This window comes from Dermacentor albipictus, chromosome 4 (assembly GCF_038994185.2).
Source record: "Dermacentor albipictus isolate Rhodes 1998 colony chromosome 4, USDA_Dalb.pri_finalv2, whole genome shotgun sequence".
In the NCBI taxonomy this organism is placed as follows: Eukaryota; Metazoa; Arthropoda; class Arachnida; order Ixodida; family Ixodidae; genus Dermacentor; species Dermacentor albipictus.
The window spans coordinates 157,046,308-157,066,907 of NC_091824.1; the positions used below are offsets into that span (position 1 = coordinate 157,046,308).

Consider the following 20,600-nt stretch of genomic DNA (forward strand, 5'->3'; position numbering starts at 1 on the left):
GCGCGAGCGTCTCAGTGCGCGTTTTCATAACGTCGCGGACCGGGCGCCGTAGCAGAAATCTTCCTCGCGTCTTGGCTTGCTGCATACCCGAGTTGTAGCCGATGACTGTTTACCGGTTTTATGTTTCGCGAGCCAAGCTTCACCCAGCTTGTCCTGCGGCTACGTGCGAATAAGGCTGATACCGGCCTCCGTTACGTGCGTCCGGCCCTGCGGCACCGAGCAGTTGCCTACCATGTCGCGCACCTTCAAAGGCAGCCACTACGTATTGTAGTGCTTTCAAGCGTTGTAAAGGAGACACTCGAAGCGGGAAAATTTCGCCACTAAATGAAAACCGCAGCGTACGAGGGAATTTAAGCTCGTTTTCAGCTCGCTTCAGCGCGCCCGAAGCAGCCGACGCGGCCGCTATGTCCACGTGATCCCTCCTAGCACGTCACGCCGACGGCGGCGCCAGCTTTTCCAGTGGTGGAGCTCGAGGCCAATTTCCGCTGCACCCTCCTCCTGCGCTTTCCTCCTCGCACTCTCTTCACTTTCGCCGTCTTGCATTCCCCGCTCCGTTCGTCATCTGCCTTGATGCCTTTCCTTTCTCGAAAACACCGCGCCCGCTAGTTTCCTGTCGGCAATGCTATGTGATGCTGATAACGCGCATGCCATTCGTTACTGGAAAGTACCGGGCTCGCAGTGTTAAAAAAAAAGGAAACGTATCAAGGCAGTTGACGATTGTTGTTGTGTTGCAGATATACACCCCAAAGGGTGCAAACTTTTTCTAGAGTGTAGAGTGCAGTGAGCCGACATAGAAATGCTTACGCATTTTAAAGAAAGATTAAAGGGACGTATATAAAATGCTAGAATGAAAAGCTTGTATAGCCATAGCCTCCTCAAGCAGGCTAGGTGACTATTCGTCCCCGCCTCGTTTCGAAGAGGATGCCAATAAAAACTTGAGTCACTTTACACTCTTAAAAAAATTTACGCCCTTTGGGGCTTATCTTGTCCCACAACAATAATTGTCATCTGTCTTGCCCGCGTTTCCTTTCTTTAACGTTGCGAGCCCGGTACTTCCCAGTCACGAACGACATGCACTCTAAAAATAGTTGCCCCCTTTGGGGCGTATATTTGCCACACAACTATGATCGTCATAAGTCTTGTCAGCATTTCCTTTCTTTAACGCGGCGAGCCCGGTACTTTCCAGTAACGAACGACATGCGCGTTATCAGCATTACGTAGCATTCCTGACAGGAAAGTAATGAGGGCAGCGTTTTCAAGAAAGGAAATGCGGGCAAGACAGATGACGATTATCGTCGTGTGACAAATATGCACTCCAAAGGGCGCAAACTTTTCTTACACACTCTTAAAACGGTTGCACCCTTTGGGGTGTGTATTTGTCCCACAACAATAATCGTCATCTGCCTTGCTGGCGTTTCCTTTCTTGAAAACTCGGCGCTCGCTACATTCCTGTCGAGAATGCTGTCATGCTGATAACGCGCATGCCATTATTACTGGGAAGTACCGGGCTCGCCGCGTTAAAGAAAGGAAATGCGGACAAGACAGATGACGATTATTGTTGTGTGGCAAAAGGGTGAGATTTTGCTTAAGAGTGCATACGCTAAAGAGGATGGAGGCGAAAACCTGCGCGCTCACGAGACATTCAATACATTACTTGACATTTCAATTCGAATGCGTTGTTACTTCCTATCACTTGTTTTCTCCCACCAAAATTCGTGGGTTCAAGTGCCTTAACTCGGCCTTAATTAGCTGTGTCTTAATTAACTTCGCCCTAGTTCATACCAAGGTCGCGGATTCGACCCTCATGAAAGGTCGAGTTCGCCTGTCACCAAAGGTTGTAGGTTCGAGTGCCTTAATTAACTTTGTCTTAATTAACACTGCCTTAATTCACTTCGCCTTAACACCAAAGGTTGTGGGTTCGACTGTCGAACTTCACGTTGTCCATTGGAATGCAACATCGAGTTATGGCTGGTCCGCCCGTACGTACAAGTGGGTTTGACTCCTGCCAAAGGACGAAGGTTCGACTCCCACCAACGGTCGTGGGCTGGAGTGCCCTAATTAACTTTAAATAACTATGCCTTAATTTGTATTAACTTACACCACAGGTCATGCTGACGTTTTTTCGCATCGGCTTCACGCTTTGATGCAAAGAATTGATGGCCTAATTCGCCCTAACTCGCACCAAAGGCCGCGGGTTCGATTCCCACTAAAAGTTGACGGTTCGCCTGTCACCAAAGGTCCTTGGTTTCAGTGCCTTAATTAACTTTATCTTAATAAATGGTGCTTTAATTACCTTCGTCTTAACACCAAAGGTAATCGGTTCGACTCTCGACCTTCACGATGTGAACTGGAATCCAACTTGGAGATATGGCCGGTTCGTCCATCTCTCCAAGTGGGTTCGACTCCCACCTAAGGTCGTGGGTTCGAGTGCCTTAACTCTATCTTAATTAACTGTGTCTTAATTCATTCCGCCTTAATTAAAACCAAATGTTGTGGGTTCGACCCTCGACATTCATGATGTCAAATGGCATCCAACTTGGAGATATGGCCGGTTCGCCCATATGGCCCAAAGGGTTCGACTCCTACCAAAGGTTGAGGGTTCGACTGCCGCCAGATTTAGATTCGAGTGCCTTAACTCCATCTTAATTAACTGCGTCTTAATAATTAACAACACAGGTCGTACGTGGGTTCGACTCTCTATGAATTTTGGTGTCATAACGCCGAACATCGAATTTCTTGACCGATGAGCCGTCTAGAGCTTCCACCTTAATAATAATAGTCATCAACGGCAAGGGAATAGGGAGTTTCAGCAACTTGGCCAAAGAGCGATAGCAATGCCCTTCAGTACTGTCCATAACAGTACTGAAGTTGGAAAGGAGCGAGAGGAGCCCGGCTGTATACATGACGCGTTTCAGCGGTGGCAATACGGTGTACCACTAGATTACTTCGGTGCTAATGCATTAACAGCGACAGTAATCCTTGGTAGAATTCTGCCGGAATATAATTTCCTATAGCAGAACTAGTACTAGTTGCACTCTATCCCAAATCTTCGTCCATGAGTGAAGGCTGGCTCATGCGGACAGATTTGGTGAAAGATATTTATGTTCTAAATTTCTCGCATTCCCTAGGATATGTCTTCAGAGATTACATTTCACCAATCTTCGGGCGTCCTCCGAAAATCCCGCCCCCCAGGCAGATCGACTTCACAAAAAGAAATCCTGGTTCAGACTCGGCGCCCTAATGTCATGAACAAATGGGGAACGTACGAACAGAAACACACAGCCACTGCACGATAGCGTAGGGTGTTTGCCTCTGAGCCTCAAGATGAGGGACTTGCTCCTGGATAGCAGGAGCGAAGTTCCCGTACCCAGCCTCCCTTACTTCATACGGGGCACTCTGCCCTTCGTGCAGCTATGCTGATGTGCACTGTAAGGCCTGACCTTCAACTTCTACGAGGACTGCACCACTCCGAGAAGCATCGAAGCCCAGAAGGTTGCCTTTACGCTCATGAAACTGGCGTTTTCTATCACGTCTGAAGAACCTTGCTGCCGGAATCGTAATGCCGGGCCTCTTGTTATTTCTCTGCACAAGTGGCACATACCCACCGTGGGAGATCGGCCTAGAATATGGTGGCTCGCACAAAATGGCTGAAAAGTGTTTAGAAAAACATACTGCGGAAATGACGTATTCTGCTCGGTGTTCAAAATGGAACAGTCAAACGGCTAAAGTAAATCGAAAAATAGATAAATAATTGTCGTAAGCTTACTGTTTTATGAAGACAGCCGATTGGTGTCAAGAAAGGAGTCGTTAGTCGCTGTGCAAACATTATGGTGGCTGTACCACAACGTGAAAGTTCCAAACGAAAGCAGGGCGGGGATGTTCATGCTGATGTCAAGCTCGTTTTGCGTAAACCTGACCCATCTTCCACTTCCCTAGTGAAGCTTCATTCTGATTCATTCATTTAATAATTCCGTGTATTCGTCAACGATAAAATAAGCTATCCCATGAGCTCGCGTGCACCATTGGCGAAGAAGTGGTTCGCTCGAGACATCAGTGAAGATGAAGTGCTCGTGCGTTCTGACAAGAACGGCTTCCCTACGGCTCGCTGCGTAAAACGACCGACGATGGAAAAGCTAACGCAGGGTGATCATGGCCGTGAAAATACCGGCTTTACGAATGACGTTTTCCGAGGTGCAGTACCAGACGAGGCTCCCCGGTCACCGAGCGAGATGTCCCAAATTGTTCAAAAAGTGCCCAATTCTTCAGTTGCTGGCAACAAGAACGTTTCCGAGCACTCCGGGCGACGTCGAAGCGAGTCGTCGTCCATTCCTTTGCCCGTCCCGGAAGGCCGCGTAACCGTCCCGGAGCAGTTGACGAGCTTGCCGAATCACATACGTATGCCTTTGCGCTCTGGCGAAGCCGCTGAGCCTGTCACTGTTTCCAGAGGCGGCAGGTCATCTACTGAAACGTCGACCGCAGCCGAAACGAAAGAGGTAACGGCGGCACCGACGACCGCCTACCGGGCCATCAGCGGCAGCGGGCGTCATCACAAACATGGCCGCCCGCACGCTGATCTCTACAGGCGAGAAAGTACAGCATCTGTCACGGAACGCTTCGGGTATCAAATACTACCAGCGACGCGAGAACAGTCTCTCCGTAACACTGGTCGAGACCGCGGCAGCAGCGAGCTTCCCAGAGAGACGCCGAGCCATCTTGAGACTAGTGTTAGTAGCGAGGCGTGTATCCGGGAGCTGCAGGTGCCGGAGCGAGTGACGGAGTCACGGACGAAGCCGATCATCAAAGCCTCTCGGTCAAGTGAGTACAGGTGACCGCTTGCATGCTTAGCAGTCGGTAAATTAAGTTCCACAATAAACATTGTCGCAAATGACAGTAAATTATTGGGAAGTAAGTTGCTGCTGTCATAAAATGCTTTAAGTGGCAGCTTATTGTCCCTTGACGAATGCATACCGCCATGCCGTTGTGTGCGGCGCGCGAAGAGCTGTGTACAGCTTTATATAGTGCTCTACATCGTGCGGCTCGAGCTTGACAACCATGGTATTGCGTTACTCAGCCAGCATGTAGTGCTGCTATGAATATCGATACCGACACAATAATGGACGTAATGAAAACGACACGGGACTGACGAAGAATAACGCGACGGTCTTTTACTGCGGCATATTCCTTTTACAAATCAGCCCCGTGGAACGCAGCACCAACGTGGCAGCACCATGCAAAAATGCAATTTAGAACACTCCTCGAGCCAGTGTACTATAAATCTAAAGTTCTTTCATAGCACGCATACGGGTCGGCTTTGTCAGCGTAAGGACTAAACGTAACATCGAAGAGCGCAGCGCGCGAGCATTCAACGAAACGTAAGTTATCTTGAATGGGGATTACGTGGCTTTAGCAACCAACCTGCTACCAAATCGCCTAAATAGAAACTTTCCACATTTCCACATTTCCAGCTCTGTTTTGTTGCTCATATGCAGCCATTCCAACTTTTGTGTTGCGTCGACAGCAAAATTCTTGCAGCTCAAGATATGAATTACTCCTTGTACCGCACTAGTGCCACACAAGATTCTTTCTTAGCCAGACCCGTTAGCCTCAAATCTTTTTATGTGCTGCTGTATACTGCGCTCATTCGATCTATGTGAAAATTTCTCGTAATTGTGTTTTCACAGTAATAACTGCCATTTCACCTCGGTCTGGTGCATTAAACACTGCAACATACGCATGAAGAGGAGATGTTCTGGCAAATATAGCGCGCATCACGCTATAATGTTTACGGATTACCGAAGAATGCGGTCGCTTATTTTATTTTGTAGTTTTCTTAACAGACGTCTCTTGTTGCATGTGCGCACTAGGGCAACTGCAGCCATCACAAACCAGCCCGTGCCTGAGCCAAACGCGTAGCAGCCTCGTGGATCATCCACCTATACGGGCTCCTGGAAAGCGAGCCGCGGCATTTACAACAAGAAGCAGCTTCAGCACAGTCACCGCCTAAACCAACCTAGAGGCGCAGACTGATATTGGAGGTGGCGCAGCTCATTCAACTCAGGACATGCGATCGACCCTCCTCGAGCTGGTCAGTGCAACAGTTTTCGAGTGTACTGCTTTGCTGGATGCGCGCTAAGCAGAGGTGTTGAGACACACACTTCTACATGAGTGAAAATCGTCAATGGCGCTAGCCTCAGTATAGTGAGTTTTTACATAGCACCAATTAACATATGAGAGTGCAAGCTTGGGCTCTGTGGTCGTGCGAAAGTCTTAATTCATACGAACGTGTAAGCATAAAGGCATAAAGCATAAAGTATATGCGTTGAAAATTCGCTGATACTTTAAGCATTATGCATGTTCGCGTGTATATTGAATACACGCAACTTTTTGAAAGTTATAACATAATACAAGCAGCTAACATTTACGAATACAGGCTACTGTATTCTTTTTGCTTCGGCTCCGAAAAGTTTCAAATATTTTTAAAAATACGTCACGACTTGAATATGACAGAAGTGATGCGCGTACCCGCAGCAAAGACAGGTGGTTAGTACAGGCGTACAAATTACCTTATGCAGTCGCTAAGACACACGCTACCTTCACTGTTAAATAAATTTGGGAAAGAAATTGTTATGACAAATACCTTGACTCGAAAACAACTTAGAGCATATTTTTGTAAAGAAATTTTTGAAATGTGATCTTTATAATTATTGTAAATGTAACCCATTGTATTTGAAACAATACATTGTATTGTATTTGTATATTGTATTTGTATTTGTACTGCTGCCATGTGAGGGCCTTCAGGCACATTCAAGCTGTATGTCGCAGCTTTTCGCCTGGAGGACCCCAACAAGTTTGTTGGAAATAAAACATTTGATTGATTTGATTGAATTAAACCACATAGCACAGGGGTCAATACACTTTGCATTGCACATTCTTCACCTGTAAAGGAAAGGGCATTGTTTATACGAACTTAGTCGGCTGCGAGGTAGCGAGATATGCGAAGAGACAAAGAGACCCTCTGTTAAGCTGTACTTTACAGAGCACGATGCCACAGCGAGAGCGAATAATTTTGTGGTCAGAGAAAACTTTTCGAGCATCAATCAGTAGACTGGTGAGCCGTGCAGTGGTATATCCTTATTTCCAATCCAAATGCTTGCGTGTTACTTCGAAAAACAATGCAATTAAAGTAAAGGCGCACCGTGTAATAGTACACACTAAATAAATTCGTAAGGGAATTTCACCTGTGCTTGCTGAGAGTTGTGCCACACGTACGTCATGTGCTAATATTAAGTACACGGAATTAGATATCAGTTATACAACCACGAGTATTCTGGTGACGGACACCGATCTGGTGCTTATGTGTGCCTGTACCAGAAGTACGCATTTTCGGGGATATTGCCCAAGATGAAGTTCTGAGGCATATCACTTATGCCAGGTACGAGCAGTTGCTCTAGAAATATGCGTTCCGTACATGTCAGATGGAGTGGTAAGGTGAGCTGAAGTAGTGATCGACTGCTCAAGAGTGATCTTTCCTGCAATTGCTTTTGCAGGAAAAGACTGCAGTGAAGAACCAGACATTTTGGCGAAGCTTGCAGGCACTCATTGTGGAAGAAGCACGTCACCATTGCCGCAAGTTCGTTTCGCTTGTGTTCCTATCTACAGCTGCTGGTGTTCTACTTTTATACTTGGTTATAGTCGGTGTCGTCTGGAGAAGTGATCGCAACAGAGTCAAAATATGCGGGAATATCGATTGCGTCGACCATGTTACGGCCCTCCGTTTGACGCACAACGACACCAACCCCGCTGCTTGCCAAAACTTTGCCTCGTTCGTTTGTTCTGCAGGACGGAACAGATATGGCGCCTTGAGTGAAAGTGTCATTGCGCAGAGAATCATGGACCATACGTGGGCGATGGTTACGCAGCACCCGGCTGGTTCCATCTTCAGCAGACCACTCGAAATGACCCGGAAATGCATCTACGGAAGCGCTGACGACAACGCGCTAATTACTCTAGTCGAATTCTTGCAAGACAAGAGCTTCGCGTGCCTACGTTTCGGTCATAGAAAGCCTCATTTTTCCACTTCGCAAACCAACGCCCGAATTTCTCTCATTTGTCCGGCGCAGTGCGAAGATCCAAGATGATGTCTTCAACATGTTCGCAAACGTCTTCACGAATTCTCTTTTCGAACCAAAAGAAGTACCGTTGGGAAAAATGCCTTTGCATGTGCGCCGATTGACGGCGGACGACTGGCAGAGACCGCTGCGAATAGTGTACGACATTGATCCACTCATTGACCGCAACGACGTAGTGCTTGCGACAAACCATCGGCTGCTAGCTATCATGGACGGTCTCTTGGAAGCTTACTCGCCCCAAGAAATTGCGTTTCACACCGTCTGGTGGTTCGCGCAGTACATCTGTACCATCGCAAGTCGCGTCCTATTCGACGCTGTCGCTAATTCCCGGTTCGGAATGCAAACGCAGAAAGAATACTGCGTTACTATCAGCAAAGAAATCCATCACGTTCTATGGGCAGCTGCGTCTAAGGCTAGTACCTCAATAGAAGATCAGATTAGTATAAACAGCTACTTGGAAAACATCAAGGCTGTTGCTCTTGACAAACTAGCGTCTACGACAAGAATCGATAGAATAACAAGACACTCATTGGAGGACATGCTCAGGAAGGTCGAAGCCGTCATATGGCCCGATGACAGCTTGGCAAGTCCCGAAGGCTTGGAGCATCACTACGGTCCACCGTATAACGGCTCGGGCGGACTGTTTGGCGAGGTGTTTGCGATCGCGGGCTACGTGCAGCGGTTCATCGGAACGTACCATGGCGACCTTGTTGCCGCGATATTCATAGCTTCTGGCAATAAGCTGCTGACTTTCTATAATCCCGTGTTCAATAGCATCGCTTTGTCGGCAGAGGCGATCGGGCCACCCCTGTACTATCCTAGCGGAACCAGCGCCATGATTTACGGTGGCCTCGGCTTTATCTACTCCATGGAGATGGTGACGGCGTTGAACAGCATGAGCGTTCTGATCCGCGACCACGTCTCCGAATTGTCGGCCCAGCCGCTAAACACAAGCTTTTCAGAGGCCCCGTCATGCCAGAATCTGCATTTACTTTTTCCGGAGCTACCTGCGCTCGACTTGGCCTACGCGGCGTACCTCCGTTTTCGTGATGTGCAGTCGGATCTCCCTCTCAAAGGTTTGAGCTACAGCCCGGAACAAATATTTTTCATTTCCTTTTGCCACACTACGTGTTTATTCTACCCGAACAGCAGTAACAGTTTTTCTCCCCACTGCAATGAAGCAGTCAAGAACTTCGCGCCATTTTCGAAAGCGTTTTCCTGCCCACAGGGGTCGGAGATGAACCTTACAACGAAATGCCGTTATTTTGAGTAGTTCAGATCATCAGTGCTGGTGACGAGTAAATATTTACCGTATACTTTATTTATTTAACTTTGTTATTTAATTTTATTTCGAAAAATGTCATGTCTCTGTTCGTGGTTGGGGTATAACGCAGGCTGTGCGTATACCATTACGCCGGTGTTCTAGGGCATACACACGTGGCGTGCCAGCGCTTATGGCGACTTATCAGCATCAATGATGGCCAGTCTGCTTTTCAATCAAATTGAGGACTGCGCTAGGAGAATGTGGGGGAACGTAGTTGGCCTTGATATACTGGTTTTGGAACACGTCGATGATGGAAAAGATCTATTGTAACGGCTTATGCGTTGACCAACACCAATCGTGTCAGCACGATCTAAGAATAGTTCGATTTTTGAGCAATTTTATGCAAGTTTCACGAAGCGATGTCATTAAAACAGCTAGCTCTTCTTTCTCGCCTAATACACTAAAATGGCGTACACATGTGCACATGCCTGTGTGGCTTGTCATTCACTTGGGCATGAAAAAAAATGAATTTCTTTTAAAGGACTTTTTTTTATACTGGGTATTTGCCGCAGCGCACTTGGCAGTAAAAGAAAGTTAACAGAAAGGGACATCACATAAACGCAAGCAGCCCTGTGTGGTGCAGGTGTTGCTGCAATTAGCTTCTGAAATTGTTGCCCGTCCCGTCATCCAATTGGGACCAGGACCGAATATCTGCCACGGCGGCCGCGTTTCAATGGGAATTGAATGGCACAACAACCGTGTGCTTAGATTTAGGTGCGCGATAAAGAACCCCAGGTGGTCCGAAATACCGGAGTCCTCCACTATGGCGTGCCTCATAATTAGATTTTTTTAAAATCCAACTGGGACCGTCCTATTGCCCGTTGTTCAAGGACATCGCATGTCGATGTTGCTACAATGTATGAGAAGTATGTACTGAGAAAAAGCTAGTTCGGACACAAATTTCGAAAAAAAGAAACGCTGTGAAATATCGAGTAGGACCTGTATAGGGGCCGGCGGCCATCACAAGTTGAGATTTATAAAAAAGAGTGCATTACGATAGGGCTACATCCACAATCCTTGTGACATTAACTTGTGGTTCCAAGAGCCATAGTGTTCAGGCTGCCGCCGCGACACCATGCACCGCCACCACCACCACCACCGTCGCCGGCAAGTTTTACACTTCAGTGAAAAAGTCAAAGCTAAGAGCTTTGCCTGCTCTAATTATTTCAAAATTGGCGACCTACGATTAGTGCTTTATAATTTCACGGTGATCACATGAAGTGTGAAGACTACGGCGAGGCTAACTAGTACGAAAATATCCTGGCGCCTACTCGTTGCGTGTATTAGCAAATTGACAAAAGACTACTTAACTAACCCGAAAGAATTTGTGCAGATTTGAATTCTAACTCACGTTACCTCTGGTGCGCTTCAAGGCAGCGTTCTAGCACTTGCACTATGTTTAGTTTATAATAATGACTAGTCCACTAACATTCACGTCAACATACGACTCTTCGCTGCCGATTGTATACAGTACAAAAGAATTACTTCGCTAGATGACCATGTAATTCTAAACAATGCACTGAAATTAGTCTCTGCATGGTGTACGAAGTGGAAAATGACTCTCAATGGTAAAAAATATGTTCTTTTGAGAATAACAAGAAGCCACCATGTACAGGAGTTCCCTTGCACCATAAACGATGACCCCATAACAGCAGTCACAGAGCACAAGTATCTCGGTCTAACACTAACGTTTGACTTTAGATGGGACTCCCATATCATATTACTTCAACGGCCCTAAGTCCACTTTTCTTTCTTAAGCGGCGTCTACGCCGCTCCACGCTCCAATTTAGTTTAGCTCCACGCTAAACTAAATTACTAACCTCTAATGCACTCGTGAGTTTCAACCCTGGAACACGCTATCTCGGCTTGGTTTCCGTCGACTAACAAATTAATTAACATGCTGGAGGGTGTACAAAGAAAAGCAATCAGATTCATCTTCAATAAACATCGCCTTACAGATTCTCCAAGTGCTCTACTAAAAACTGCCGGAATACTCACAATCCAAAACCGATCCACACTCGCGCGGTTGAAATTACTGCACCAGGTAATTCACAAGAAGTTAAACGTTAATAGTTCCAAGTACATTACCATCGCAAACACCAGAATAACACGACTTAAGCATTCGTAAAGCCTACATGAATATCGTTTTCAAATTGACTGTTTTAAATACTCTTCATTTTCCGCAAGCCATAAGGCAGTGGAATGGTTTAACTCCCACTATCACCAATAGTTTGTCGCTTACACATTTTTTTTGTCACTTCTCGAAAACTACTTACTGGTTTCTCAGTTATGAAATTGAACTGTTGCGCGCCTTCTTCAATTTGGTAGCTCAATTTGCTAACCTTCGCTCCTCGTGAGGGGCCATCCTAGGACTCGGGCCTGCCAGATCATAACTTAGCAGAATCTCAATAAAGTTGTTACCACCACCTTCTTTGCAACGTTTTTGTAAAAACTGCTAGAATGTATAGATATACATATTTCCTTCTTTATATTTCGCACTTTGATGTTGCTACTTAATGTTTGCTATCCAGATTATGTATTTGTATCTCGTACTGTTTTCACATTTTTACTACAACTTTATCATGTTTATTGTTTGACCTTGTACCCTTCCTGCAATAATACCGTGTAGGATTGGCAGTATGCTCCAAATACATAAAATAAATTATCGCAACTATTTGTTTCGGTGCTAGCGTTGCCAGTGTTCTAAGGGAGTAACGACGTAAATGGGTGAAGGCAGATATGTGAGCACCACTGGTACCTACGTTAAGGGGCAGAACATAGTACAGATCCGTGGTGAGCACCCCGAATCTGCATGTATTTTGAATGTGGTGCTGAACCGCTGCGTTTTCGTGCTTCTGCTTCCCAGACCAGCCATTGAGAGACGCTTTGGCTCGCAGAATCCCAGTCTCTTCGTTGCTGTCGGGGGCAAACACACACACACGTTAAAGTGTAGATTTTATGGAAGTTGATAAAAGCAGCTTTTGCAGCGTCACGCCAACAGTGGAGATTAATAACATCAATTTGATAAAATCCGCGAAGGACATGACGTCTCGCTGTGGTGCGTCTTATGCAAAAATCTCGAAAGCTTTTGTGCCTTTCTTTTGGTTTCTTGTTGTTGTTGTTGTTGTTGTTGTTCTTAAATTAATTTGTGTACAGAGCGTTTCGCAAAGTAGCAGAACAAGTGCGCATCGATTAAACGCAGACTAAGCACAGTGGATCGAGTTCACCGAGCGCAGGGTCACGTTGCTGTGCCGGCATTTGGAGGCCCGGGAGAGGAAAAACCGCAAAGGCGACAATTGGGCAGGTAGACGTGAGGAAGAGTTTCCCATAAATAGGGTTCAGCGCTTTCGGTTGAAACTGATAAATAAAAGAGAACTGTTCAAGCACGTATAATTACGTTTCGGAATTCCGTTTTAATTTTAATCGAAAAGGGTCAGCGGAAACAAATTCACCAGAGAGCTAAGACGGCCCGATAGGAGAGCGCGCAGATGCTGTAGCCTATAGATGCGCTATGATGCCAGGAGCTTCGTGAGGTCAATGTCACGCGTCACCCTACATAGCAGTATTTATTGGGTTCTTATATGCGCCTGTTTTTCCTGCGCTGCGATGACAACGAGAAGCAGGGAATAGGTGGGAGGTACAAGGAGTGTGAGGAAGTCCTGTTCCGGGTCTAGAAGCCTTCGAGCTGCAGCCACCAAGGTGGATGAACTGGACAAGTTCCTTAATCATAACATGGGGTGCTATCTACCTATGACCACTTTCGAAGCAGCACCCAATTTGCGGGTGCTGCTGTCTTGCTGAGTGAACACAAGCTGCCCACTACCGGCGGCAAGGATTAAAGAAGCCGGCAACCGAAGTAGCCGAGAATACGGCCAAAGCTTGCATTGAGTGTGGAACAGATGGTAGCCTTAAAGAAGCGTCGAGTGCAACTATAACGTATTCGTTATGCTACTAAGCCGGAGTCAGAACACGAACGTTTTCTGGCTCGTGAGCGCGAGGCGGAACGACGACGCTTGGCGGCCATGTACAGCGAGGACAACGACGAGCTCCTTGCACAAAAACGTGAGGCGAAGCGGCGACGGGTGGCGACGTTGAGAGAACAGCGCGTCTTGTTTGTAGGTGCGAACAGCTACTTGGACGAGCAGTACACGTGCGGGACGAATTTGATTCGATGAGCGGCGTCTGGGATACAATATGCATGGTTCAAATTCGATGCATCGTCGACGTTGAAAGCGCCACAGGTATATATTGAGTGAGGTCTCCCTCGGGGAAGACGTGTCAAGCCAACACCTCCTAGAGGGCGTTGGTCAAGCTCCGTGGTGTGCCCCAGGTAGCACACAAAGTCTTGAAAACGTCGTATTAAGGGATTCAACGTCTGAAATGGATTTTTGACCAAAATCGACGCATCAAAGACGTTCCAAACAAGATAGCTTAAAAACGAGGGGTGAATACGTTTGGATAACCTTGGAAGCCAGGCAGCTTAAAAACGAGGGGTGAATACGTTTTGAAAACGACTTCATATGACTCGCTCTATCTCTTTAGTTATCATGTGACCAAGGTGGCCACGTGATTCGTGATGCCGGGCAGCCGGGCGAGCCGGGCATAGTCGCGTCTTCATGGCGTCGTCGCGTCCCCGCACTCGCATTGCGCTGTGGTGTGTTTGCGGCTGTTCTGAGTGTGCTGCCGCTGCCCTTTGCTATGTAAGTGTTGCAGTGTTTTGCTGTCAAGAAAACGATATTCTGTGATTAGTTTGGGTTGTGCGAAATTGTTTGTGTGGTTTTAATTCGGAAATCAGTAGTGTTTTCAATTGTTATCGGACCATGGCGGCCATGTTATTCGTGAAGCCTGGCATAGTTGCGTTATCGCACTTGCATTGCGCTGTGGTATGTTTGCGGCTGTTCTCAATGTGCTGCCGCTGCCCTTTGTCATGTAAGTGTTGCAGTGTTTTGCCGTCAAGAAAACGACATTCTGTGATTAGTTTGGGTTGTGCGATCTGTTTGCGTAGTTTTAATTTCGAATTCAGTAGTGTTTTCAATTGCAGGGCGCCGAGTGGAGGGCACTAATCAGCTCTTCAAGTTCATTGTCACGTTATTTGAGGCGCCTTTTCACTGACGCTGTAATTCAGGCGTTAAGGGCAGTATAAGGACGAAAGTTAGAGGGAATAAATTGTGCCTGTGTGTCCCTAGCGTCGGGATCGGCCGCTATGCGTGATCCTAACAAGAAAGCATTTTGCAGAATGCGAAGAAAGATGGCAAAATTGCTGTCTGTGCGCACCTTGCCAATCTCCGCAATAGAGCCGTCATCGTGGTATTTTAGTCTCCCGTTTAGCAAGAGTGTTGCAGACAAGATAACTGGTTCAAACAGGCTTTTTTTTTTATGATTCAGTACTAGTACGGTATCCCAAAAGGTGAGGTCAAGTGCTCGCCCTATTTTCTTCCCTCGCGCTACAGCGCACTGACAGAATTTTGCGTGCACCATATATACCGTGCTTTTATCGTTTACGCTTCAGGTTCTCGATTGTGTTTTCGCCCCCTTTACCCACGTGAGCGGTATTTCATGGTCTTACGGGGTACCACGTGTGTCCATATATTGTGTCCAATATATGAAACGGCCCAACCCTATTTTATTTGACGCCTCAAATGGTATTAATGTATTGAGTCCCTTGTAGCTTTGTGCTTGTTATCAATTTTACTACTTGGCGAATGGATACAGCATGTACGCTGCATAACTCGCTTGTGGATACTGCGCACGTGAGTCGAGTATGCTTCAGGTAGTACCATTGTTTGCCGTTTGGGACATGTGTCGGAATGTACGCTGTGCGCCCTTCGCGCTTTAATTAGTCGGCGGCCTGCCGAGTTCGTGCGGGTGCAATGTGTGCGCGTGGAGTTAGCGAAGCGCTCGCGCGGTTTTTTTTTTTTTTGTATGTGTTCTGTTCGCGCGCTTCGCACAGCAGGGCATGCCGCAGTTCTTTGTCCTTGTGCAACACATTTTCCTAGCGTACGCTTGTGCATTATTTGATACCGGTTTCACACGGGGCTCTTTTAACCGCTATCCAATCCGTTACAAATCGAATTTCTCGGTCGTGATTGGCTCTTTTGCGCAAGCTACGACAGTGAGCCAGTCGCATCGATAATTTCGATCCGGATCGGGCGTGATGGCGATCGAGAGTGGTCGTGTGACACCGGTTTTACACATGGCTCCCACATAGGGAACACTTTAAGTTCAATGCTACTGAGTGAAGAGCAAGTGCATATATATGCCAGTGGTGGTATGTGGGCAAGTCTTTCTGGTGAAGCCAATACTTGTGCATTCAAAACATTTCAACTACCAGCGTAGTGCATCAATGTGTCTACTTCACAAAACGGAGCACCAGTGCAGATATCTGAGCATACCTGTCCAGGGCAGCAAGTGTGTCTACATTTAAATCACTACCAGCTTGTGCGGCAGTTCTATTTCCAGCGGGACTGCAGAATAATCAGTAGGGTGCGCTCAAGCTGTTTATCTATGAAGCTCTGCCTCGACTGTGTGCCAAATATTTTTGGACGTGAAAGTGGGGGTGAATTGGTAAACATCAGTGGAACTATGCCTGGACTTTGTGGCAAATGTTTTTGGATGTGAAAGTGCGGGTGAACTGGCAAAGAATTTGCTCTGGGCTACATGTGTTAAACGTTTTTCTCATTCAGAGTGCTTTTTTTTTTACTTTAGGAGACTGAAGATGTGCGCAAAGTGTGACATGTCAGTGTGCTAATTAATGTATTTGCTGGTTTGCAAATTATTCGTTGCAACTTTGTCTTTGCCAGAGAGGTACAACATTGCCTCTTGTACAGGGTTTTTTAGATAAAACACTTACTATTTATTACGAGCATTGCTTCCTTTGTTACACAAATGCAGCTTCCAGTGCATTCCAGTTTATTTCCATGTTTATGTAAGTTACTAATATGAGGCTTGCATATTCATTTCTCACGTTCTGGAGTGGCAAGATGCAGCATTACTGTCTCATCGTTCGCTGTACTGCAGTAGTGTTCACTTGTTACACTGAATCCCCCGTTTAAGTATTCTGTACTAATTTCACTTTATTGCTTTTTTGTTGTATGGTTATTTTTCTCGCCATTACCTTCTTTGATATATCCTAAAGGCGATATTTCCAATTTTGCATTGTTCCCATTTTTTTATTTCTGTCACAGGATTATTTTATGATGGTATGCGGTGGTATTTCTTTTTGTGCTCTTTTCAAGCTTCTAGCTGATTGGTAACATTGCTTGGAGGCAGTTACCATCCGACTCATACTCTTGCATTTTTCAGTCTACTTCCATTCGCTCCGAATGTCACTTCTGCATAACTCTAGTCCATCTAATAGCACGTGCTCTTTACTATGATAAATGAGAAACTTTAGTACACTCCAGGTTCTTCTATTCATTTTTGTATGTGTACTTGGAATTTTGTTTATGTGTTAGTGAATGTTCACTTTCGAGTTCATTACGAATCCTTAAATTTCTGCGACTTTTGTCATTGTTGATGTACTTTTACTTCTATTTGCATTTCTCACACAGTTTGTTCGAAGCTTGCATAAGCATTACATTTTAATAAAGTGTTTTTGCTTGGTCACAATGTTCTCATTTCATTCACTTTTGGCATGAAGGGCTTGGTCTTGCCGCCTGCCAAGTCGTAACCATTTGTTCTTTGCAGGATGTCATTCCCATTTTGGTTGTAAGCATCGTAGCTTACTAAAGGTGGTATTAAGGATTCATTATTCCTAACAGGCTTATTTTCGTGGGACTTGGTAGAGGATACGCCGGCCATATGCGGGGAACAGTGCTTGGCACTGCGCCATGGCTCTTACAGTCAACACGACGCTTCTACTCATCTGGGGCGCGATTGGAGATCGTTGTTCGAAACGCCCGATCAGTTTCACCTCACGCGATTGGCCTAGGCCGTGCCGACGGGTGCGGCTGACGACGTCTGCGCGGAATAGGCCAGTCGCGTGAGGCGAAACTAAACGCGTGTTTTGAACAACGATGTCTGATCGCACCCGTCACTCGCGAAAATTAGCTTCAGATGATCGTAAACCTTTCAAGACCACTTCTAGACCAGCTTTTTGATAACCTCCTAAAAACGTTTAGAAATTGGTTACGAATAGTTTTGGCAAAGGGATTACTTGTGTCTTTCCCAATCCTATTTCTAGACCAGCTTTTCGAATACGTCTTGCAGACCTGTTCTAGATCGTCTCAAGAAAGTAATTAAGCCGGACATTAGCAGAGATATACGACGTTTTCCCGCCGAAGTTCTCTCATTCGTGTCTTCTTTAACCCGTTTTTATCGTCTTGGATAAACGCTACGAAAACGTTACGTATCTCTTTTGTGCTACCTGGGAGGTGTGAGGTATCGGTGAACAGAGACAGCTAGCATGGCTTCGACTCCCGCGAAATAATGGCGAAATTGCCACGCCAGTGAGTCGATGTGACAATTTACAAGAACGAGACTGAAACGCACTTCGGCTGTCCGCACCGTGAAATTGTTGCTATACCACTCATTAAAAAGTCCAGAAAGGGTGGCGAGGAGGACCTGTTCCGCCTTCCCCTCAAGGTACGCTGGTCGATAGTACTGATATTACAAGGACCTTGATAGTACTCAGATCGACGCGAGCCATTGAAAAAGGCCGCTGAAAGCTAAGCGGGTAAATAATATTCCGCAAGAAAAGTTATTTTCGAACGTAAATAGAATTTGACAGCAATGCACCATATCCAAATGGTCGGGGACTTCAGTCCGAGAAGGCTTCGCGGACACTGATGTGTCTATTTACAGTTCAATTTTACAGCGAAGCTCCATGCGGCTAGCCGTCCGTCCGTCCGTCCATCCGTCTGTCTGTCGGTCACCTGTACACCGAAAACACCTCCGGCGCAACCCCATGTGCATGCGCGAAAAAACAAAGATAGAGAAAGAGAGGCGCACGATTAGCCACCACCGCCTAGATAGCACAAGGCCTGTTTACTCCGATCCATGTTGTAATGCTATCTGGCTAGAAATTTCCATTGACAAGGCTGGCGTGATGAAAGTGGTGACGTCAAAATCGCTATTGCTCACTATATCATTTACTCTGGCCGTGCTCGCAAGCTCACATAAACTCCGAACCGGACAAGCGCAAGTTTGAAAAAGCAATCCGGAGCGAAGAACTCGCTCCCCAATTCTGGACCGTCCAGCAGGTCCACGACGCCACCAGGAAACTCAACCTCCCGGTTCCGTCGTATGAGATGCCCACTCCATGAGAGCCCAAAGCTCTCGTGGCCTGCAAGACCTGAATAAAGTTGATTTCCTTCCTTCCTTACTATATATAGGGAGCATCCACATTAGAACTACGGCAGTGGGGCCAAGTAACATGACGTCATGGGTCGGGGTGAAAAGGCCTTGTTCTATCCAGGTGGTGTTGGATTAGCTGCGCCAGTAGTGACGTCGTTGCTCTCCGTCGCAGCCGAGCGCGCGCAGCAGTTTCCCTTTGGCTTCGAAATGAGTAGGCCACGAGCCATACGTACTACTTTCAAGCAGGCAGCTTTCGATCAGCAACGCCGTGAACAGAACCTGGAAAGAACTTGTCTATGCCGTGCCGATGCTGCAGTCCGGGCACAAGAACAGGCTCGTGCAGCCGAGCTCCAGCAACAACTGCGTACCGAGGAGCTGGCAGCCTACCAAGCCGTCGTTTTATGAACCGCCGGGATTAGTGATAAACACTGGGGCCGCACATTTCAGCTTCGCTGGTTAACCATCTGTATGGCTTCATGCATCGACGAGATACAGCGACTATTGTACCTGCAGCGGCCTCTGAAAGAATCGGTCTACACTCAGCCGCACGAAATAGCAAGCTGAAGGCACAGGATAACCCTACCGTACCGGAAGTTGTGCAGCGGTATAAACTCGAAACATGAGGGACCTCCTAGAAGTGGTCACTAAACCATGTCGTTTGAGATCGGTTTTGATTGATACAGGCTTTAGTGGACCATTCAGTGTTGCTCAGATGTACAAGTAACTTCTAATATACTCGATAGCTAAGCGGCTACGGTAACCGCTGGTAATCTGAACCTGCCTGCCCGGCGCACTCATTTGCTCAATAAATGTGCTCCAACTTTACTCCACCGCATGCAGAAAACGCCTAGCTCTTGCCACTGTATTCGTAGTATATATAAGTCGTACCTGCGCTTTCGTGCAGCTACGCAGATAAAACGATGAACTATCTCATTTTCGCCCATCAGATTGCGAGTTTTGCTCCAGCTTGCCACGATTAATTGAGGCGACAACGGTGTGCTGTGTGATGACAAAAAGATAGAGGTCGGCGTAATGATTGCTTGCAGCGATAAAGCGCTCCTTCTACAGCCATTCGAAGGCAATGCTCATGTTTCAAAGGCGTTTCATACTCCCGTTAAGCGAATATGGACATTAAATTAAACACAGGATAAGAAGACAGGAGAATTAAAAACCGTGGTCTCAACAAGAGCAACGTAGCACACGCAAAGCCTCAGAAGGGTCAGCAGTGATAGGCTATGAGAGTTTCCTTGGCCATATTCCTCGAGCCATACAGAACAGCGAAACAAAGGTAATCCTTGGCTTAGCCAAATGACTCGCGAAGAAAGCCGATCAGTGCCATTATTCTTTCGGATCGCGTTATATGTAAGATATCACTGTCATGTATCGTGACAACGCTGTCGGAAGAACAGTGTCGCAAACGCTTCAGTATAACGCTCGTGGCGTGGAAGTATCATCGCGGCGATCTACCACTGCCTGATACCATTCGATCCATTCGGTTACGCAACACAATGCTATCTTCCGTTTTCAGCGCTTCGCAAATTGGGTAGAACTGCCACTGTTACATAAAGAAAATGCAAGACGGAGTCTGCTGCAATTTCTATTATATTGTATTACTAGAGTAGTTTTAGGCAAAACAATCATGCACATCCGACGCACCTATTGAAATCTGTGTAAATCGAACTATAAAACTGCTTATCTGCAACGCGCGCTTCGCAGCATATTGATGACGTGCCTTCACGGCCAAGATGTGGAAACCTCCACCGCTAAATCCATGCGATCATCGCGACAGCGGTTTACACTGTCTCCGGAATCAGTCCACTTAGTCCCGCCCGTCTCCGGGATCAGCGAACACC

At 46.6% G+C, this 20,600-nt stretch overlaps 1 protein-coding gene across 1 annotated transcript; it reads left to right on the forward strand.

Moving 5' to 3' along the window:
- The first annotated feature begins 3,768 nt into the window (after nucleotides 1-3,768).
- Nucleotides 3,769-8,035, forward strand: LOC135903815 (uncharacterized). Its single transcript, XM_065434233.1, has 3 exons — nucleotides 3,769-4,815; nucleotides 5,865-6,085; nucleotides 7,548-8,035. The coding sequence occupies exons 1-2, from the start codon at nucleotides 4,005-4,007 to the stop codon at nucleotides 6,002-6,004; spliced, it is 951 nt and encodes a 316-aa protein (XP_065290305.1). The 5' UTR covers nucleotides 3,769-4,004; the 3' UTR covers nucleotides 6,005-6,085; nucleotides 7,548-8,035.
- The last annotated feature ends 12,565 nt before the right edge of the window (nucleotides 8,036-20,600 follow it).

What these genes read in the sequence shown, in the direction of transcription:
- LOC135903815 (XM_065434233.1), top strand. Translation starts at nt 4,005, where the DNA reads ATGAGCTCGCGTGCACCATTGGCGAAGAAGTGGTTCGCTCGAGACATC. An exon ending in CATCAAAGCCTCTCGGTCAA is followed by an intron (nt 4,816 to 5,864) that starts GTGAGTACAGGT and finishes TGTGCGCACTAG; the next exon opens with GGCAACTGCAGCCATCACAA.